This window comes from Pelodiscus sinensis, chromosome 6 (assembly GCF_049634645.1).
Source record: "Pelodiscus sinensis isolate JC-2024 chromosome 6, ASM4963464v1, whole genome shotgun sequence".
NCBI classification, from domain to species: Eukaryota; Metazoa; Chordata; order Testudines; family Trionychidae; genus Pelodiscus; species Pelodiscus sinensis.
The window spans coordinates 106,529,447-106,550,739 of NC_134716.1; the positions used below are offsets into that span (position 1 = coordinate 106,529,447).

General features: G+C 43.5%; 1 protein-coding gene across 2 annotated transcripts in view; it reads right to left on the minus strand.

The window, feature by feature from the left end:
• SPEF2 (sperm flagellar 2) overlaps positions 1-21,293 on the minus strand; it is a 204,229-nt gene that overhangs the window by 18,086 nt on the left and 164,850 nt on the right. For both annotated transcript variants that reach the window (XM_014570185.3, XM_075932549.1), the window contains exons 32-36: positions 20,916-21,098; positions 15,056-15,148; positions 10,481-10,654; positions 8,399-8,587; positions 8,062-8,184 (exon numbers count right to left, since the gene is read on the minus strand). In XM_014570185.3, the coding sequence (XP_014425671.1) occupies positions 8,062-8,184; positions 8,399-8,587; positions 10,481-10,654; positions 15,056-15,148; positions 20,916-21,098 (762 nt within the window). The remainder of the gene's footprint in view (positions 1-8,061; positions 8,185-8,398; positions 8,588-10,480; positions 10,655-15,055; positions 15,149-20,915; positions 21,099-21,293) is intronic.

Below are 21,293 nucleotides of genomic sequence, written 5' to 3' on the forward strand. Positions count from 1 at the left end.
GTCTTGCGTGTCTGCCACTCATTTGAAGAGATCCTGAAAATGTTTCAGATCATCCGGCGTGGAGATTTCAACTGGGCAAATCGCTTCATCCGGGGAAGACGATGGGCAGTCTGCTGGGGAAGCTTCCGTCTTAGGGTCCTCCGTTTCCGATAACTGACCCTCCTCTGGTTCAGATTGGTCTAAGTGGATTGTTGAGCTCTTAGTTGGAGAAGGTGAGCATAGTGGTTGTGATCGATGAGGTAAGTATTCCGCTAATGGTGACTGGCAGATGTAAGAAGATCCCCTATGCGATGGTGGTGAATGGTGACGCTGGGGACAATCATCATATGATCTATGATAGCGCTCACAGTAATGTTCAGAGGTGACGGAGAGGGGTATCGAGAAGAACGTGCGCTACCATGCTGGATATAATAGACGCGGCATGGAGAGCGCCTCACCGATCCGTACTTCGAGAGACGGGAGGGCGACCGGGATTGTGAACAGGACCGATGTGCATCTAAATACACCATGTCCCTATAATCGTGCCGGCTGTACCTAATCCGCCAGGGGGAAAAGTAGCCGTGATAGCGACTTCACCTTCTTGGTGAAGCAGATGGAGAAAGAGACCTGTCCCTATGATGGGTCTTTGACAATGACTTCCTATATGTTGAAGTCTCATCCCTAGCCCGAAGCACAGGGGAACCAGGCACCGAGTGAAGGTGAGATGGTACCGGAGAGGTCAGCTGATGATGATCTGGTGTCAGTGCCGGCAGGGCCCCCGGTGCCAGGGTTAGCAATGGTGCTGAGTCTGAGTACCCTCCTCAGGTCTCGGTGCTGGAGGAGACGGTGCCGATGTCACCGCTGGGGCAGGCGAAACAGGTGCCGATCCACTGGGTGTCGCTGAAACTGGTGCCGGGAGGCTGGTCAATTGCGGTGCCAGCGCGTTCGTCAATTTCAAGGAGCACGCAGCTGAAGCCGGTGCAGGCTTGCTGGTCAGCTGCGGCGCCGCTCCTGATATCGGCACTGAATCCGCTCTGCCTCTGGATGGTGGGGGCTCTCTTATGCCAGCTCCAGCAAGTTGTCTGGACCCCCGGGGGTCACTTTAGAAGCCGCTGCCGGGGTTGAGACTGCTGCAGGGAGGGAGCGCGTCGGGGACAGCTTTAACGTTTTGGAGCCAGCCGGTCCTGGAGAAGCCGCTCTCCTCTTGTGCTGGGAGATTTTTGTGGCTGCTGGGGGGGTAGGATCAGGCTGCAACGCCTTGCCAAACATAAGCATCCTTATCTTCATCTCCCGCTCCCTCCAGGTTCTTGAAGTTAACTTACGGCAATGGGTGCACTTGTCAGGAACATGAGTCTCCCCCAGTCACCTAATACAAGTGTCATGGCTGTCAGCCGTTGGCATGGCTTCACGGCACACTGAGCATTTCTTAAAACCAGTCGATCCTGGCATTGTCAGCAGAGTTACAGAAAAAAACTGATCCCTGTGCAACCCTGCTGTGGGTAGACAATTTCACAGTTTAGCGCTTCACTGCAGCGCTTCTGAGTGAAAACGGCTTTAAAGAATTTTTTTTTTAAACAAGAGAACACCTAACAAGTAACAGGAACACAGCTAACACTAAAACTTTAACTATTTACAGGTAGACAACTATCTAAAACCATGACCGAAAAAGAGATCAGGGAGCTCCGACCGCGACCTGAGGCGGTTGAGAGGAACTGACGGTTGCCGGCTCGTGCGCAGCTGATCAACGGCGCGAACGCTATCCTGGTGAACCACGCATGCGCAAGCCGGCGGAGCACGGCTATGAAAAGTCTCCGAGCCGCGGCGCCGGGATGGGACCCGACACCGAGAGCAGAGCACCCACGGGGCCACTCAAAGAAGAACAAGCCAAGACCCCTGTGTGGCAGCCAGCTGGGGCCATGTGCCCAGGGGTGGCATGGCACATGCTTGCATGTGCACAGGTTGCTGTGTGATTCATGGTCAGCAAGGCCCACGCGCACAGTCCCTGATCTCCCTCCCCCATAAGGGGACAGTGATAGCACTCACATGTTGTTGCCTTCCCGGATGACACCGGCAACAGGTCCGCTGGGACGCCTCGGGGGTCCTGGCTGCGTGGCATGCTACCTCTGGGCTCCTGAGGCTCCTGGCCCTCCTCCTCGTCCTCCTCCTCCATGCTCTGGTCAAGGCCCTCTGCCCCAGGGTTGATGACCACCTGGGGGCACAGACCATCCCGCCCCCCAGGATGCGGTCCAGGGCATCAAAATAGGGGCAGCTCTCTGGGTCTGCCTCTGTTTGGGAGTTGCTCCCTGTGGCCCTGGCATAGGCCTGCCGTAGCTCCTTAATTTTCATCTGAACTTGCTCCTGGGTTCGGATGTGGCCTTTGGTGGCCAGGCTGGCAGCCATCCTGCTGTAAATGGCAGTGTTCTTCCGTCTAGTGCGGAGATCATGGACGTTGGAGGCATCCCCCCAAACCTCAATCAGGTCCATGATCTCTGCATCGGACCAGGAAGGTGCCCACCTTCTTTGGCCCCTGGCAAGCTCCGGGAGCTGGGGGACTGGGCCCGGGAAGCGGTAGAGGGCTGGCTGGCACTGGCTCCTAGCTCATGTTGGGGACACTGGGTCAGGGTGAGTGAATATTGGCTCTGGGCTGGCAGGCCTGGAGCTGGCACAGACACTCTGTCCAGACTCTACCCCTTTAAAGGCTCTGGGGAGAGGGGGAGGAGAGGAGTTTTCCTGGTTGGGGCAGCAGGGCACCCTGGGAAGGGCTGGAGGCCCCCTATTTCAAAATATCCCCTATTCTGCATCCACACAGTGCTTATTTCAAAATAGCAATTTCGAAATTGGTGCTATTCCTCGTGGAATGAGGTTTACCAAGTTCAAAATAAGCCCTCCGCTATTTCAAATTAATTTCAAAATAGCGGATGGCTTGTGTAGATGTTAGTACAGTTATTTCGAAATAATGGCTGACATACCCCAAGTCTAGAATAATTGTCAAAATTATGGTTAGCAAGGAGGGTGGAATAATTAACTATGCGGCGCTGAAGAGGTGATGATGAGTAAGTTTTTCTGCCAAATAGATGCATGCATTTGGATTCTTTATCCTGGGAAACATTTCTGAACTGGGGAAGCTTTGACCTGTGCTGTGCTGCATCCACTACTAATGAATTGGACTGCAGGTGAGTGAACAGAAAATCTAACCCTTTGGCATGAACAAAATACTACTTGTCCATGCATTTGTTGGTGGGAGGGAACAAAGCAGGGGTCTGCCATATCTCATCTGCAGTTTCCAAAATTGCTTCATCAATGGATAGTGTGATCTTGGCTCTCTGAATTGGTTGGAGATTCTTTAGAAGATGGGCTGCACCTGCTGACTAGTGGCTACTTTCTTGAACAGTTCTTGGAACTGTTTCAAATCATTCACAAGGGAGACATCTCCTGGGATGACTGCCACATCTGGAGAAGATGAGGAGTGGTCAGTAGGAGAAGTGTCTGGGTGGTAAGGCTCATCCTCTTATTATCTGACCTTCTTCCACTGCAGGCTGCTTGTCAGGCAGCAGGCCACGTGCCCATGTGGTTGCCTGGCAGGTGGTGTGGATGGGGCACTGGATCAATGTTTGGAGACTGATCAATGTTTGGAGACATGTGACCAGTGCCTAGAATAATGTGGTGGGTAACACCATCTGGGAGGAGTGATCATAGGCATGTGTGTGTCTATATTTGTCATAGCAGGACCTGGTAGGTGAGGAGTGATCTGACAAAGGATACTCCAAAGATCATCCTCGAAATTGCTGCAAACCAACAGGACCAGACTGGAGATATGGGGAGCTCTAACTGAGCCTCATGTCGAGGGAGGAGGTGATAAGAGAGATATGCCTCACTGTTCTGGTACGCGGTGCCACAAAATGTAGAGAAGTGTATTGAGACCATCCATACTGCGCACAGCTGGTATGCTCCAAAAAGCGCTCTGCTGGTGCCAGTGAATGCAGCACCAATGAGGGTGACATCAGAGCCAGTGACAATGTCAGTTCCAGACTATCAGTTCTAGGTGGCGTTAAATTAGATTTTGAGCAAGCCTTAGTCAGGACAGGCGGGTTAGTCAGCACAGGCCGTGCCGGCTGGTGGAAGGTCTGTTCAACTCTCACAACTTCATCAGTGCTGGCACTCTGGCAGGCACTGGTGTCAGTGATGGAGTGATCAGTGCCAGCGATGTACTGTGCCTGGACTTCGGTTCCATGGCTGTTACACAACAGCTGGTTGTGGTACTGGATATTCCTGGCTTGTCCCCAGTGCTGACACAGGTGGATGAAGTGGCTGGCAGAGAGTGCATTGGCAAGATTCTCTTTTTCAACACCATTTTCAATGCTGGGGAGCTCGCACTTCGCTTTTTTGCCCTGAGAGGGTCAGAATGGGAGAAAGAGACCCCAGACTCAGGCAATTGAAGTGCCTTATCAAAAAGGAGCATGCAGAGGCACATCTCCATATTGCAGCAAGCCCTTTCAGCCAATTTACTGCAGTTGGGGCATTTCTGAGGAATGGGTGCTTCCCCCAAGTACCATATGCAGGACAAGTGTCTGTCCTTCGTGGGCCTAGGCTCACAACACCATTTTTAAAGCCTAGGGAGCCCGGCATGACAGAAGTGTTGATAGATACTTCTGTCTTTGTTCTCGATCTGGCTTCTCTTCTTCTTCTTCTTCTTCTTTTTTTTTTTTTTTTTTTTGAGGTTGCAGCTGAGGAAGGTTGCAGCAATGAAGGAACTGAAGGGGGCGCAGGCTGTGCACGCAAAGCACAAGGTGTGAATGGCATGATTTAACTTGTGCGCATGTGCAGCCCAATTGGCTATTTCTGCGGAAAACTCTGATCTGCGGTGCCGGGACACCCATGGGGACAATACAAGAAGAACACAAATTAAGTGCTTTGCATGTTCTTGTCATTTTTGTTGTTGTTTCTGTTGCTTATTTCGATGCCTTTTTTTTTTTTACTTGCTAGCTAGTAAGTCTACTACTGTGAAGTGATACTTATATGTTAATATCACTTTTCACAGCCTCCCATCTAGCTATTAAATCCTGTTATGAAAAGTGATATTAACAAACATATAAATATAACTTTTCACAGAGGACTTAGCCCTGGCAAATCCAGTTACAAATTAAGCCTTGGACGAGGAGGCAGGAAGAGAAGCAGCAGGTACAAGGGACGATAGAGAGGGTGAACCTGAGGCTAGTGCCACCACCGTAGGGCCAAAGCTGGTGCCTGAGCCTGAAACCTGGCAGCCAGATCCCAGGGCCTGAGACCAAACGCCTGGAGCCCTGGCCTGAGTCTGAAGCCCTATGGCTAGGGAATGGAGTCCACTAGCGCATGGCTGAAGACCAGACCAAACAAGGCAACAAAGGGAGATGTGATGGGGAAGTGGTGGTGGCCCAGTGCTGGAGCTCACCTCCATGTGGCCGGGAACCCCACAAATGGAATCTGGGGTCCACAGCAGAGCCCAAGCCCCCTAGCCAGAGCCCAAAGCCCTGCAGGTGCAGCCTAAACCCCTACAGCTGGAGCCTGCCACCTGCTACCCCAGGGATAAAGCCCAAACCCTCTACTCCCAGGAAGGTTGGGATCTCACTGCCTATCTGGTCCTCCAGAGATTGTTTCTTGATATGCGAGAAGGGTCAATCCCTGCTGGCCATCTTGGGGGAAGGGCTACTTCCCCTACCCCATATCAGTGCCTAGAAGAAAAGCCGCTGGTGGCCACATGTGGTCAGGTTGGCCATATTTGAGTAATGCTGCCTTAGAAGTTGGAGCCTATATACTCTAATATGGCTGAAGGACACCAGCGATTAATCTCTGCTTTCAATAACCTAGTTTGCAATTGGAAATGAGAGGCAGGTACCAAACCCTAAGTTTAAATGAAGACGGGTAGTCACTGGGGAGGGCCTCAGATTTGATAATCCCCCAGTTGACTCTCACACTATATGGCATCAGCCACAGAGATTATTCTGGAGAACTCTCAAATATGAATGATGAGATATGAAGAAGCACATCAAACTGGAGTCCCTTCTGCAGTAATGGACAAAGGAAAATGGAAAACAATAGCTCCTTCCCATTCTGAAAAGTGATATTAACAAACATACAAATAGAACTTTTTCATAGCAGATTTACTCAGCCCTGTAAAGTCCAGACACAAATTAGGGAGGCAGCAGGTGCAAGGGACAATGAATTGGGGGTTGAGTCTGTTTCACAGTCCAAAGGATAAATAGCATCTTTCAGTGAAACAGACACAGAGCCTAGAGCAAATGCATTTATTTAGCACCAAGAGGGAAGACTGTAGCAAACCTTCATTTGGGGTAAAATCCTGTAGGGCCGTGTTTTTAGGTATTCTAAGGCCATTTTACAGCACGAAAAGTGGCAGAAGTGTTAATAAGAATCTACCTAAAATGTCCAAAGTTGGAGTAAAGTGCCAGGGATGCCTTTTTGAACTAAAATATAGTTATACGAAAATGTTTTACTTATATAAGCACCATGGACACAAGAAATTGTCTCTAATAATGAACCTACAGAATTGCTTATTTCATTTTTTTGAGTCTCCTTTAAAATGAGAGTACGTGGGCATTTAAGGAATACCAAAAATAAATTTAACTGGAAGTTTCTAATGAAATATGGTTGCCAATCCTTTTATATTTTTCTGTTCTGGAGATCACTTGGAAACTTAAGTGGTATCACTGCTAACACACTGACCATCACCACTATCCCCATTATGATTATCACTACTTTTGTGATGTGGGGTTTTACTATTACACACTAGGGCCTTTTCTTTCAAAAATAGTTTTACTGAAAGATAATGAGAAGGCAACTGATCAGCTCCTAAAATGTGAACCAAAAGTTCCTTTTGTTCTCCTTCCTAATGTGCCCATTTTAACTATATTTTTTGTTTTTTATTTGGAGAATGTGGATTAGTATAAAACATTCTGGTAGCTTTTTGTGCAACAGTGAGATATCTGACACAGTTGTTGGTTTTGCTTTGCCTTTTTCCAGACTATGGCTAAATGTCACAATTTTGCAAGGTGTTTAAACCTTAACACTACAGTAGCAACATTTTTATATTTATATAGCATATATTTATTTTCAAACATTTTCTGTTATTTGTAAGGTTTCATTCATATGAGTGCTATATAACATAGAAGTGAGTAGATTATCTCATCCCTAGTAATTTATGGCTAGAGCATGCCATTAAGACTCTAATGGAGCAAAGTCATTCTACCCAAGGAGGAGCTCAGAGGGTGTGTCTAGACTACATGCCTCTTTCGACAGAGGGATGTAAATTAGGCACTTGGAAATTGCAAATGAAGCCAGGATTTGAATTTCCCATGCTTCATTTGCATAATTGTTTCATGGAGCTTTTTCGAAAAAGCGCTATTTCAAAAGTAAAACTGCAGTCTAGACGTGGTTCTTTCGAAAACGGCAGGCTTTTTTGAAAGATCCGAGGTTTACAGGAACTTTCGAAAAAGCCTGCAGTTTTTGAAAGAACTGCATCTAGACTGCGGTTTCACTTTCAAAATGGTGCTTGTTCGAAAGAGCGCCATGATGCGATTATGCAAATGAAACGTGGGATAGTTAAATCCCCGCTTCATTTGCACTTTCAAAGTGCCTCGTTTACATCCCTCTGCCAACAAAGGGATGTAGTCTAGACGTACCTTAGCAGGCCCAGTCCCTCCATTAGATTGCAAGCACACAGGACGAATGAGAATATTGAACAATCATTTTAATTAGACTTCCCAGTTCCACCTGGCCAACTCTAGGATCTATCCTCTTTTCTGCCCAGTTCTGTCTGACTTGTGCCTGTGGGGGTGATCATCTCTCTCCTGAAAGTATGTATGTCTCTTGGGGCAGAGTAAGGCGTCTTGCACTTTCTCCCACACCCACACCGTGCACCTATGCTATGATCAAACACAGTCTGAACTGACAATGTGCAATGCCCATTAAAGAGTCTACACTTGTGAATTTGAAGTATTTCGTACCATTAAATTTAGATTTCTAGAATAGTACAAATTTCAGATTTTTGTATACTTAAAAAGTAGACCCTTGCAGAAAAGAAATACTTACAGGAAGTTTATACCCCTGGTAGTTGTTAATCAAGTCCTGAATGAAAGGATGCTTCAAAAGAAGGGTAACTGGAATGGGTTTCAGATGCTCAGAGCCCAGTTCCTCATATATTTTCATGAAATGCTTCAAGGAAAAAAAATCTCGTTTAATTTATTAGGAAAACTGAAAAAAGAATCACTTCATAAAACAGATATTACAGTGTGTATTTCTATATGACATCCTAGCTGAGGATTTAAAATATACTTTAAAATATGCTGTTAAAATGTACAATGATGGGTTTAATATAAATGTGGTCATATCGCAAGAGATAGAACTCTCTTTAGCTTAACCAACAAACCTTATTATTACTGCCTGCCGTTTGCTGATCACTGAATCTATGGTTGTCACCAGCTTTACTTCCTTCATGATGGAACACTCTTAGTAGAGTTTCCATAGAAATTCTTCCCTCATCTGTACAATACAAGATTTCTTCTTTTTCCACCAAAGGTTCCTCCTCCTTTATCAGCATACCAGTGTGGGAAAAAGACTGGGAAAAGAAAGCATTTATATATGATGATTCAGTGGTAAGTGGTCTAGCACTTAGGCATTCATTTCAGTTTGACATTTATCTACTATAAATTTAAAAGAGTTTGTCTGTCTGTTCAAGAATTCCTAATCGGTAACAGCTAGGGCCACCAAATTTGGTAAACAGCTTCCTCTTATCATAACTTAAAACAATGTAAGGGTTGGCTATGCCAGGAAAATTGGATGTGCCTGGAATGGGATTGCTTCTCATAAAACCATAAAACCCCAGCCAGACTGAAGAATGCAGTAAACTGTGCACTTTCCCCTCACTTCCTAATGAAGTGGAACAACCAGCAATGTTCCCATATGAAACAGGGGTGGGGGAACTTTAGCCTCCCTGCCCTCCCTGAAGGGTGTCCAGGGAGGTGGGAAGCTCGGGACTGAGGCAGTCCCAAAGCGGGAAGGGAGGGAGGTCACCCAGCCAGCCCCTTTCATCTGCCTGGTGATTCTCTCTTTTTTATATATGGTTTTATGAGAAGCAATCCCATTCCAGGCGCAGCCCATTTTTCTGGCACAATGGGAACTCATACCTTGTTTTAATACATGATAAGCAATATACTGAATTAGTGGTCTAAGCTATTACCATTTAGGAGGATTTCTTAAACAGGCAGGCACACAGACAACCTCTCTCAAATTTACAGTAGATTAGCTTCACATTTATTTAAAATATAAACTAAAAAAAAAAACCCTCTAAAATGGGGGAGTGGGGTTTCATATTTATGATGTCTCAAAGATTTTCATATTATGTAGTCTCACTTTACATGTAAAAAGTTCTTTCCCCCCTTAATTGGCTATCATCCAGACTCTACCTGGATCTTAAAAGTCAAGTTGTGTTCTTTACCATGGGGTAAGATTCTGCTGGCCAAATTCTGGCCTCAGTTATACCTGTGCTTCCTTTCCCAAAGCTGTGCTGGTTTACATATGGTACTAACAGGAGTAAAGAGTAGTAAAAAAGTGAGAAGATGTGACTATGAATAGACACAGGGTAGATCTGCAGCACCAAACAATGCCATTTTTATACAATTACTTTTCAAAGAAGAACTGCAGTTTAAGTAGGTTAAGGAAGTAGTAGTCACTGTGGTTCTGCAAGTGCGGTGAGAGATTTCATCATGCATACAAGTATAGAGCTCTTTAAAAGTTGTGAGCAGAAATACATTGTGCGGCATGGATACCTTACAAGATCAGTCATGATTTTTATACTTCGATATAAAGAGTATTCAGTATTGTTTGAAAGGTAATTAAAGACTAGGAAAACAGTTCAACAAAATAAAGAAATCTAAACATAATTCAAAATGTTGATTTCATTTAATATGTCTATATATTCATAATGGTCTTGACATTTCAGACTAAACTTTGCAATAAATTACTGAACTTACTGCAACTGTTACTAATCCATCTGACTAAAAGGTGAACTGAAATATTAAAAAATAAACTTTTTAAGGTCTCAAAATGGTAATGAAACATTTACATTTTTTTTGTTTATAATAGCAATAGTAATAACCACAGTGCAGTATATCTACTGGGGATTATAGTTAGCTGGCTTTAGTGGTCTGAAGTTAGAACAAAGGATGCCCTCAATTCATTTGTACTAGACATTAATTACCAGGAAATGCCCTGCAATTTTGTTATTGTTCAAGGAATAGAGTCTCATGCCCTTATTAATATTGAGAAGCATCTTATTTTGAGTATTTTTTCTGACGCTGGTATTGCGTAGTTAGTAGTACTATTTCTGAAGATAGTTCCTACACAAAATGAGTAAGGGTTTCTGAATCCGACCGTAAGTCATCAGATCAGAAACTGTAACTTGTCAGCAACATTACAGCTCTGTTTAGTGATTCATATAATTATATTTTACCAGATGTGGAGCAGAAACCTCTTTTTTTCTACAGATGTATGCTCCAGTAGCAATACTAAGTGCTCGGTAGACTCCCTCAACAGCATCAGGATGTGAAGCAAAATAGAGCAGCATCTTAGTGTAGTCAAGTTGAGATGGATTCTTTCTGGCATCAGCAAATAAAATAAAGAAAAACTAGAAAAGGAAAAACATTAACAATAATTAATGTAAAGCATATTTGGCCACTTTAAATCAAAAGTTTCTAGAGAACACGGTTAAATGTATGTGCAAAGTAATGACTGCTGAAAAGAAATATACTTTCAAAAAGTGTTGAGAGCCTATGGGAAAATCAAGGAAATCTACATTTTTTGCTTTTGCTACATGTTTTGCTTTTGGCAATGAGGATTCTCAAAAAAAATAGGAATTTGTAAAATCTCACAAAAAAAGTTATGACATTTTACCTCTTCTTTATACATGCTCCCTCACTCTCTGAATATATATACTATATTTTAAATGTATTACTGCAAGATTCAGGTAATTTGGATAGTGGGTTCGGTTTGCTGGAATGGGACCCCCGCTAGAAGATAGTTTGGTACAGTCCACCACCATAGGGATGCAAGCACGTTTGGTGGGATAGTAATTCTCTTGCTTCGAGGATGTTGCGATGGGGTATAAACAGTCACCATCCAGAGCTGGAAGCATCGAAAGTGTAGGTGAGCATGGTGGACTACGTAGGTGGTGGAAGCCATGTGTCCCATTAGTCGGAGGCATGTAAGTACTGTGGTGGTAGGCATTGTGAGCATCCCGGTTATAATTTCCTGTATCGTTGCGAAATGTTGCTGAGATAGGTATTCTCGGGCTGTAACGGAGTCCAGTCATGTGCCAGTGAACTCTATATATTGCACCGGGTGTAGCGTTGATTTGTCTTTGTTGATCAGGAGGCCTAGACGATTGAGGAAGGTCGTGGTCATATGAATCATAGAGTTGGTTTCGGCGTATGAGGATCCCTTTAGAAGGCAGTCGTCCAGGTAGGGGAATATAATAACGTTCTGCTGTCTGAGGGACGCAGCTACAACCGCTAGTACCTTCGAGAATACTCTCGGAGCTGATGAGAGGCCGAAGGGAAGAACGTTGTATTGGAAGTGGTCTGGACCGAGCGCAAAGCATCTGTGGGAAGGGTGGATGGTTATATGGAAATAGGCATCTTGGAGGTCGAGGGCTGCGAACCAGTCCCCTTGATCTAGTGCAGGAATGATTGCGGAGAGAGTGACCTTCTTGAAACGCTGTTTCTTGAGAAATTTGTTCAGTTTGCGGAGATCCAATATAGGTCTCCAACCCCCTGTTCTTTTCTTGGTCAAGAAATAGTTCGAGTAAAACCCTCTCCCGGGGAACTCTCGGGGTACCCTTTCTATAGCTCTGATGACGAGGAGCCGATTAATTTCTTGTTTTAGAAGGGTTTCGTGAGAGTGGTCCCCAAAAAGGGATGGGGTAGGGGGAAAGGTAGGGGGGATAGAAATAAAAGGGATGGTATAGCCCACTCGAATTATCTCTATGACCTAGCAGTCTGATGTTATGGATTCCCACTGTGGGAGGAAGGCGCGCCAACGGTGGTTGAATAGATGGCTATGATGAGGTGGTGCTAGATCGAAAGGGAGGTCTTGCGGGCCAAATGTTCAAATTTGCTGCTTAGATGGTTGGGTAGCCAGCGGGCGGGCTTGGTTGGGTCACCTTCTGGGACCTCGCTGTCTTGGTCTGGTGTCTTCATAAGGCCTCTGTGGTCGATTGTATTGTCCATACTGGTATCGATTATATGAATTATATGGGGTGTATCGCCTGTGTTTATAGGGTGGCGTGCACAAACCTAACGTGCAAAGTGTGGACTTAGAATTTTTGCTGTTGTGGAGCATTTCATTTGTAGTGGCTGCAAATAGCTTTTGCTTGTCAAATGGTAAGTCTTCCACTTTGGGCTGGAGTTCGCCGGGAACTCTAGACGACTGGAGCCAAGATGCTCTACGCATTACCACCGCTGTAGCTGTAACTCAGGCTGCAGTGTCAGCTACATCCATTGCCGTTTGGAGAGCGGTGCGGGCGATCATATGGCCCTCATGAACTATTGATTTTAAAATGGGTATTTTGGAGTCGGGGAGGTGTGCCATTAGTTCTCCCAGTTTTGAGTAGTTGTCAAAGTCGTGACAACTAAGAGAGCAGAGTAATTTGATATTCTGAGTTGTAGAGTGGAAGAGGAGTTTACTTTCTTGCCAAAGGAGTCCAACTTTTTGTGGTCCTTGTCTGCATTGCACATCCTATATTGTGGAAGCTTCGCTCATTGTTGTGCTGAGTCCACGACTAGTGAGTTAGGTTGTGGGTGAGTGAAGAGAAAGTCATTGTCTTTTGAGGGGTCAAAGTACTTTCTGTCAATTTTCCTGTTAGTTGGTTGGATGGATGCAGGCATTTTCCACAGGTCCTCTGAGGTCTCCATGATTGCCTCGTCTATGGGTAGGGCAATCTTACCATGTAGTGTTGGGTGTAGGTTGTTTAGCAATTGGTATTGTTTCTTCTGCACTTTTTGCAGGGAGACATGCTGGTTTGTCACTACTCTCTTGAATAGTTCTTGGAACTGTTTTAGATCGTAAATTGTTCCAGTGTCTGATGGTACTATGGCATCCTCTGTTTGCATATCAAGGGCATCAGAGTGTGTTACGTTAACTGACTATCTGCGTCATTGTCTGAGATTTGTTCCGCCTCGTCCTCCGAAAGACTTGCTGGAGGTAGGGGTTGTGGCCGAGGCAAGCTTCTCCGGGATGCGGTGGAGCGAGGCTGGGAGTGGTGTCCATATGGCTCCCGGTGTTCCCACGGTCCCCATTGCGGTGGATAAGGTGGAGGTGGGTAAGGCCAGTATGGGTGCCATGGGCTATGTTGTGGCGGAGCCCTATAATGGTGGGAGCGAGCCTTCCCAGGTGACGGGTGTCGCGAAGAATAGACCGTGCGGTGGTCATCATCAGGAAGGGGAGCGTCCTGAAGAGATAACAGTGATATCAACCTGGGAGGGGATTGCTTTGATGGAGATCTCCCAGGAGAGTAAGAAGTAGAGGGTAGGCAAGGATATTGATGCCTGCTGTGTGAATCAGTCTCTTGCTGGGGCTGATCCCCAGCAGCCTCATTTGGCTGCTTGTCTGGCTGTGGCAGGACCAGCAGAGCATCAGCTGGTGCCAGTGACTTTGGAGGCTGGCCATCCTTTTGCTGCGGTGCCGTGACTTTAATAGGCACCGCAGCTTTAAGCCGTGCTGCGGCTTTCGGCACCACAGAGGGTTGAAGCGGCGCTGGGGCTGGAAGCGTTGGGTTTCAACAGAGGGTTTCAACAGAGGGTTTCAAGCGGCACTGCAGTTTGAAAAGGCGCCAGCTTTTCATGCCGTGCCGGCTGTTTAGAGCGCTCCCGGGGCCGCTCAGCTGTTGCGCGCCCCGATGCCAGTGCGGAGTGCGAGGATCGCCCCGAAGCCTTAGTGGCAGGGGACTTCCCAGCCTGGTGTGCCTCTCCTCTGCGTTTGGGAGAGGAAGAGGCTGGAAGGGAGTGGGATGGAGAGGCTCTTGCTCTCTGGGTATTCTTGGAAGGCGGCGGAGGCTCTTGTCGCGGTATAGATTGTTCCCCCGCAAGCTGTAGAGCTTTTTCAAATAAAAGCATTCTGAGGCGGAGCTCACGGTCTTTTCTGGCTATCGCCGTTAGGGAATTGCAATGGGTACAGTTGTGGGGAGAGTGAGTCTCCCCCAAACAACGTATGCAGTCCGAGTGACCATCTGAAGCCGGCATTGGGTCCTGGCATTGACCGCACTTTTTAAAACCTGAGGAGCCGGACATGGCGGGCTCTCTCTTTCTTGAAATTATTATATTTATCTTCTATATTGTTATAGTAATATATGTTTGTGTGGTTTTGCTTCTTCTACTTTTTTTTTTTAACATCTTTATGTGTCTCTTGTTTTGACAGGCGGGAGAACGCCGGTTCACCGGCGTCCCGGTCTGAGGTGAGTTCAAGCCCCTGAGGGGGGATTTTAATTAAGTCTATTTTTACTATTTCTATTTTTTTTAAGAGAACAAGGAGAGACTAACTTGGATAAAACAGGGGAAGGTAACTATGCCTAAATAACTAAGGGGAAAGTAGTCAGTCTGACAGGGAGCTCCTGGCTGCTCCGTCCACTGACAAGGGCAGTTAAAGAGGAACTGAAAGGGAGGGGGTTGAGCCGCGCTCCTCAGGAGGCGGGAAGGGCTCGAGACGCCGCCTGGGCATGCGTGGCTCAACAGGGGAAACTGCTATACAAAGCTCCAATCTGCGGCTCAGGGCAACCCTTCACCTACAGTGGAGCACCCACGGGGACACTACTGGAAGAAGAACTCATGTTATCAGTGACAGTTGTGGCCAATTATGTTATCAACTGCTCCCAAGATCTTTTTTTATAGTTTTCTAGGCAGAAATAATGGCTGGGTAAAATAAGTAGGCATTAAGATTGCAAAATAAGAGGTCATTCAAACTGAAAAAAAGGACCATTGCATTAAAAATGACCAGTGCTTTCTTTTGAGTTTTCTTTACAGTTTTCAATAGTTACCATTATAAGATGCTCCAGTCTGTTAAAAGGCAAAGGCTCTGTAGGATTTTCTGGCATTTTTAGATCTTCACTGCCTTTAAACCATAAACCAACCTAAAAAAAAAGATATTGATTTTTATCTCCTTAAATAAAGTGACCAGACTGTTCTGTTCTAAAATCACAGAAAGAGCTAAGTTAACAAAGCATAAAACCTGCCTTTGCATTTATTCAAGTTCAAAATTTGTTGTTGTAATTAACAATTCTACTGTGACTAATTTAATTAGATGCTTGAACACTTTGCAACACTCTTTTCATGAGCAAGTGACTATTGAATGTTATTGTAGCAACTCAAACCTTATACTGCTGCTGTCTATGTACAAATGAATTTGTACCTAGAAATTCCCCTGAAGTATTGAAACTTTATTCTTTTGCATACACTTAAGAAGTAAATTATGGATTTACTAAATACTTCTTTAGTAAACCAGGAAGGCCAAGAAGCTGTTTGAGATGAAGAATTGTAGTCTGCTTCCTGGTTTCCCCCTTCACCAAATGAGGTGAATCCTTTGCTAGCCCTACAACTGACACACTGCCCATCTTCTTGGTGCACCCGCACAACTGTGTTGCCAGAATGTCGGAGGCCAGAGGCAAGGCTTCCATTCCCGGCACTCTACCAGTCCAAGCTCCATGGGAAAGTGCCCATAATGGGCCTAAGGAGGTCAGCAAGTACAAGAAATAAGAGAATACCTTATATCATAGAATCATAGAATACTAGGACTGGAAGGGACCTCGAGATGTCATCGAGTCCAGTCCCCTGCCCTCATGGCAGGACCAAATACTGTCTAGACAATCTCTGATAGACATTTATCTAAATTACTCTTAAATATCTCCACAGATGGAGATTCCACAACCTCCCTGGGCAATTTATTCCAGTGTTTGACCACCCTGACAGTTAGGAACTTTTTCCTAATGTCCAACCTAAACCTCCCTTGCTGCAGTTTAAGCCCATTGCTTCTTGTTCTATCCTCAGAGGTCAAGATGAACAAGTTTTCTCCCTCCTCCTTATGACACCCTTTTAGATATCTGAAAACTGCCCTCAATCTTCTCTTTTCTAAACTAAACAAACCCAATTCCTTCAGCCTTCCCTCATAGGTCATGTTCTCTAGACCATTAATCATTCTCGTTGCTTTTCTCTGGATCCTCTCCAATTTTTCCACATCTTTCTTGAAATGCAGTGCCCAGAACTGGACACAATACTCTAATTGAGGCCTAACCAGCGCAGAGTAGAGCAGAAGAATGACTTCTTGTGTCTTGCTCACACCACACCTGTTAATACATCCCAGAATCATGTTTTCTTTCTTTGCAACAGCATCACACTGCTGACTCATATTTAACTTGTGGTGTACTATAACTTCTAGATCCCTTTCTGCCATACTCCTTCCCAGACCATCACTTCCCATTCTGTATGCGTGAAACTGATTGTTCCTTCCTAAGTGGAGCACTTTGCATTTGTCTTTATTAAACTTCATCCTATTTATCTCAGACCATTTTTCCAATTTGTCCAGGTCATTTTGAATTATGACCCTTTCCTCCAGATTAGTCGTAATCCCTCCCAGCTTGGTATCATCTGCAAATTTAATAAGCATACTTTCTATACCGATATCTAAATCGTTGATGAAGATATTGAACAGAGCTGGTCCCAAAACAGACCCCTGTGGAACCCCGCTTGTTATGCTTTTCCAGCAGGATTGTGAACCCTTAATACCTACTCTCTGAGTACGGTTATCCAGCCAGTTATGCTCCCACCTTATAATAGCCCCATCTAAGTTGTATTTACGTAGTTTATTGATAAGAATATCATGTGAGACCGTATCAAACGCCTTACTAAAGTCTATGTATACCACATCCACCGCTTCTCCCTTATTCACAAGACTCGTTATCCTATTAAAGAAAGCTATCAGATTGGTTTGACATGATTTGTTCTTTACAAATCCATGCTGGCTGTTCCCTATCACCTTGCCACTTTCCACGTGTTTACAGATGATTTCCTTAATTACTTGCTCCATTATCTTCCCTGGCACAGAAGTTAAACTAACTGGTCTGTAGTTTCCTGGGTTGTTCTTATTTCCCTTTTTATAGATGGGCACTATATTTGCCCTTTTCCAGTCCTCTGGAATCTCTCCTGTCTCCCATGATTTTCCAAAGATGATAGCTAGAGGCTCAGATACCTCCTCTATCAGCTCCTTGAGTATTCCAGGATGCATTTCATCAGGCCCTGGTGACTTGCAGGCATCCAACTTTTCTAGCTGATTTTTAACTTGTTCTTTTTTTATTTTACCTTCTAAAATTACCCCCTTTCCACTAGCATTCACTATGTTAGGCATTCCTACAGACTTCTCGGTAAAGACCGAAACAAAGAAGTCATTGAGCATCTCTGCCATTTCCAAGTTTCCTGTTACTGTTTCTCCCTCCTCACTGAACAGTGGGCGTACCCTCTCCTTGGTCTTCCTCTTGCTTCTAATGTATTTATAAAACGTCTTCTTGTTTGTCTTTATTCCCGTAGCTAGTTTGAGCTCATTCTGTGCCTTTGCCTTTCTAATCTTGCCCCTGCATTCCTGTGCACCATTTTGGACATGTAGGGGGGCAGCAGCTGTGCACTCCAGGATGCAGCTAGCTTTTGATCCGATTCCCCGGACGCTAAGGGAGTGAGGGGAAAGTACTTGCATTCACATAAGAGGCAAGCAAGGAATGTAAGTTCTTTTCCCTCGTTCTGTTAGGGTATGTCTACACTACACCATTATTTCAAAATAAGCTATTTTGAAATAGTTTATTTAGAAATAACTCTTCTACCCACAAAATGCATTTGGAAATAGCGTTTTTCTATTTCAAAATAGCACGTCCACACTGAGTTGAATTGCATTTAAGGTTGGGTGGAACCAGTTCCAGCAGGGCATCATGTCAGAAGTTGCCTTGTGGCCAGGGAGGCCACCAGGGCACCCTGGGAAGACTGGAGGCCCCCTATTTTGATCTAGGCACTATTCCTCATGGAATGAAGTTTACCAATTTCAAAATAAGCTCTCCGCTATTTCAAATTAATTTTGAAATAACGGAATGGCTGTGTAGATGCTAGGAAAGTTATTTCGAAATAACTACTGTTATTTCGAAATAACTTTGCTGTGTAGACATACCCTTTAGCGTCCAGAGAATGAGATGAAAAGCTAGCTGTATCTCAGAGCACACGGCTGCTGCCACCCTCCCCATGCACCCAAAATGGTGCCCTTGCTTATATGACATTCCTCTCCTGGATGGATATGCAAGACAGGCTACAATCTAGTCTCTACTCATTATAGATCAAAACTTGTACCTTTTATTTAGGCAAAATTCTCATCAATAACATTTTAAAATTCATTTGGTCAGTATCCCATTTATGTAAAATGAATGTGCTTATGTACAAATATTCTTGTTTTTATACTCACTGAGGTTTATTTTTTCATTGTTTGCTTCATGGGAAAAGCAACATACAGAATAAATGAATTTGATTTTCATGACATTATGAGTATGAAATAGAGAATGAACCTTGTTTAAATTTTTATATATCTTATTTTCAGTTCAAACAACATTTGCAATATTTTTCTCATTGGATTAATGAACAATATGGGTATTTTCAAACCCTCTAAATAATATCTTTAAATTTTTAGAAATGTTGCCAAGACAGTTAAAAATCCTCTTGGGACTGACTTTTTTAATTGAAATTTCTTCATATCCTTTTCTCCCCCTTTAGGTGAATCATTACGTTTTCTATCATTCACAATATACAGCACTCTGCATTTTAATACAAATATTGTTGCAAGAAGTAGATTTAATACACAGTATTAAGTTGTTTTTTTCAAAAACAGCTAAGTGCCAAGTTTCTGTACTGGTCGCTTTCTATAGAAAAGTTAGTAGCGAGAATTTAGCAGATAATTTAGATATTTTCACATTAGTTTTTCAGATCCTCCTTTAAAAGTTCAGTGGCTTTTCTTTACAGATAACACATCTTTAAATGGCTGAACAGCTCTTTTACCAACTCAGTGCTATTGCTCTTTTCTTACTTTCCGGACTGTAACAAGTGACTCATTAACCCTATATTTAATTCTGCTCTACAGCTGATGAGTCAGTAATTCTACATCAAAAAGTTAAACATGTAAAAGTGACTAAAGATATGTAAATGATAAAAGAAAGATGGCGTTTATCATAGGGTCGCTTTAAAAGTAGTGAAGCAAACCCTAAGTTTTTCCGTACAATTCCTTTGATTTCAATGCATTTTCAAGGTGTAACAGAGCAGAAATGTTGACTTTGTCAGGAGAGTTCTTTGTTGGTTTTCATAAGTATGAAAAAGCCTGGTTTCATATTTCCCCTATGTGAATGTGTATTTATGCTGTAAAATTACAAAAAATTCAGTATACATTACTGTTAGTTAAAATTACTGGGTCTCTGGTATGATTTTCAGGATACTGAAGGTTTTTGGAGGCATTCTGCAGAGTTAAATAGACTTCAGGTAAAATTTCAAAAACATCTAAGTACTGAAGTCTAAGTCCTATTTTCAGAAGTGACCTAGGAACTTGCTTCTAACTTTTGATGATTCTGAGGGTCTGAAGTAACTGAGGGTATGTTTACACAGGTGGCCATTAGATTTCCTCAGGTGATCAATGCCAGATGATTTTGGGCTCTAATCCTTTCATGCCTATATACAGCCATAGAATTTACTGATGTATAGCTAGTTGTCCATGCTATGTTCTCTGCAACAGAAAATTAAGACAGGTGGAATCTAGGTCTGGACTATCACCACTTTATTTCATACCAGGACATTTTATAGGGCTAACATTAATTAATGGAGCTATATTTCTCAAGGGATTAAAAAAAAACCCTTCAAAGATCATTCTTCCTCACTCACCACTTACAATGCAAGAAAGTCTTGGTGGAAGGGAGAGGAAAGAATACCTTCTTACTGCAGTAAACTTAGTTTTGTTTTGCCGGTTTAAACACACTGACATGGCTGCAGGGCAATTGCTAGAATATTCAGACTACACAGCATTCATATCAGATGCTGAGTTAAAAGGATGTGCAAACTAGCATCCTGTGTTAAAAATGCTGCATTAACATTCTGTTGACTTTGGAGCTGTTGGTATATTTTAATCTCTAGCACTGCAGTGAAAAATACCACAATAATGTGTAGGTGGGTGCAACGTCTATAGCTACACCTTTTTGTGGTTTTTCCAGAGCTGGCAGGATTGGTTTCTTTTCAAATGTCTTGGGACACTTGCTACTCGTAACTAGTTGGATAAGTTATACTTTGGAGAAAGAAATTCTGAAAGGCTTCTAAAATTATATTGTCAACTTTTATTTTTGCAAGAAGAGCATTATAGCGGCCTGTCAAAAACAGCTGTTGTCTTCTCTAAAATTCTAAACCTCCCTCCCCCAAATTCTTGGGGAACTATGCAAAACAAAGACACATATTAAAGTTTTCTTATGTATTTGAACCAAAGAATCCTGCAACTTCCCACTAGCTTCAGGATGAAAAATTCATCTTCATTTGCAATTTTTTTTATTTAACTAAGTATGATAAAATTACAGATATCTTACAGCCCAAGTAAAATTTTCAAAAACAAACAAAATATCTGCATAAATTAAGAGAAGAAATAACAAGAATCAAATAACAGTTGTCAATATCTGATTCTCTGGAACAGAGAGAGGATTTTCATTAGAAACTATTTCCTGAGGAAAAACATAAATGAATGTACAGAATCCATCTAATTAAGCTTATTCTTGTTATGAACAAACTAAATGGACAAAATTAATAATACATCTTTTGATAATATTATCCAAAAGCAGAAACAATTCTAACCTGATTATAATACTCCTGTGTAACAAAGCCTGATCCAGCTTCATCAACAGCCTTAAAACTATGCAGGGTTTTAAGAAGCTGCATCACAGAGGGAACTGGCCATGGCTGAGCTGCTGTTAACAAGAATCTGCGCCAATCAATAAGTTCTGAGCTCACTGTTAATGTAGTTGCCAGATTTTGTAACTATAAAAATAAAATTATAAATAGTTTGAAATATATTTGTGTGAATATACATTTCTTACATGATTAAAATACAATTCCATACAATTATACAGAAGGACTTTTGTTATGCTGACTTTTAGATGATTAGCATCAGATTGTGCTTTAATGTGTCTTAATGTGGCTGCACAGGTGAGTAAGACAACCCCTCAGATCCTG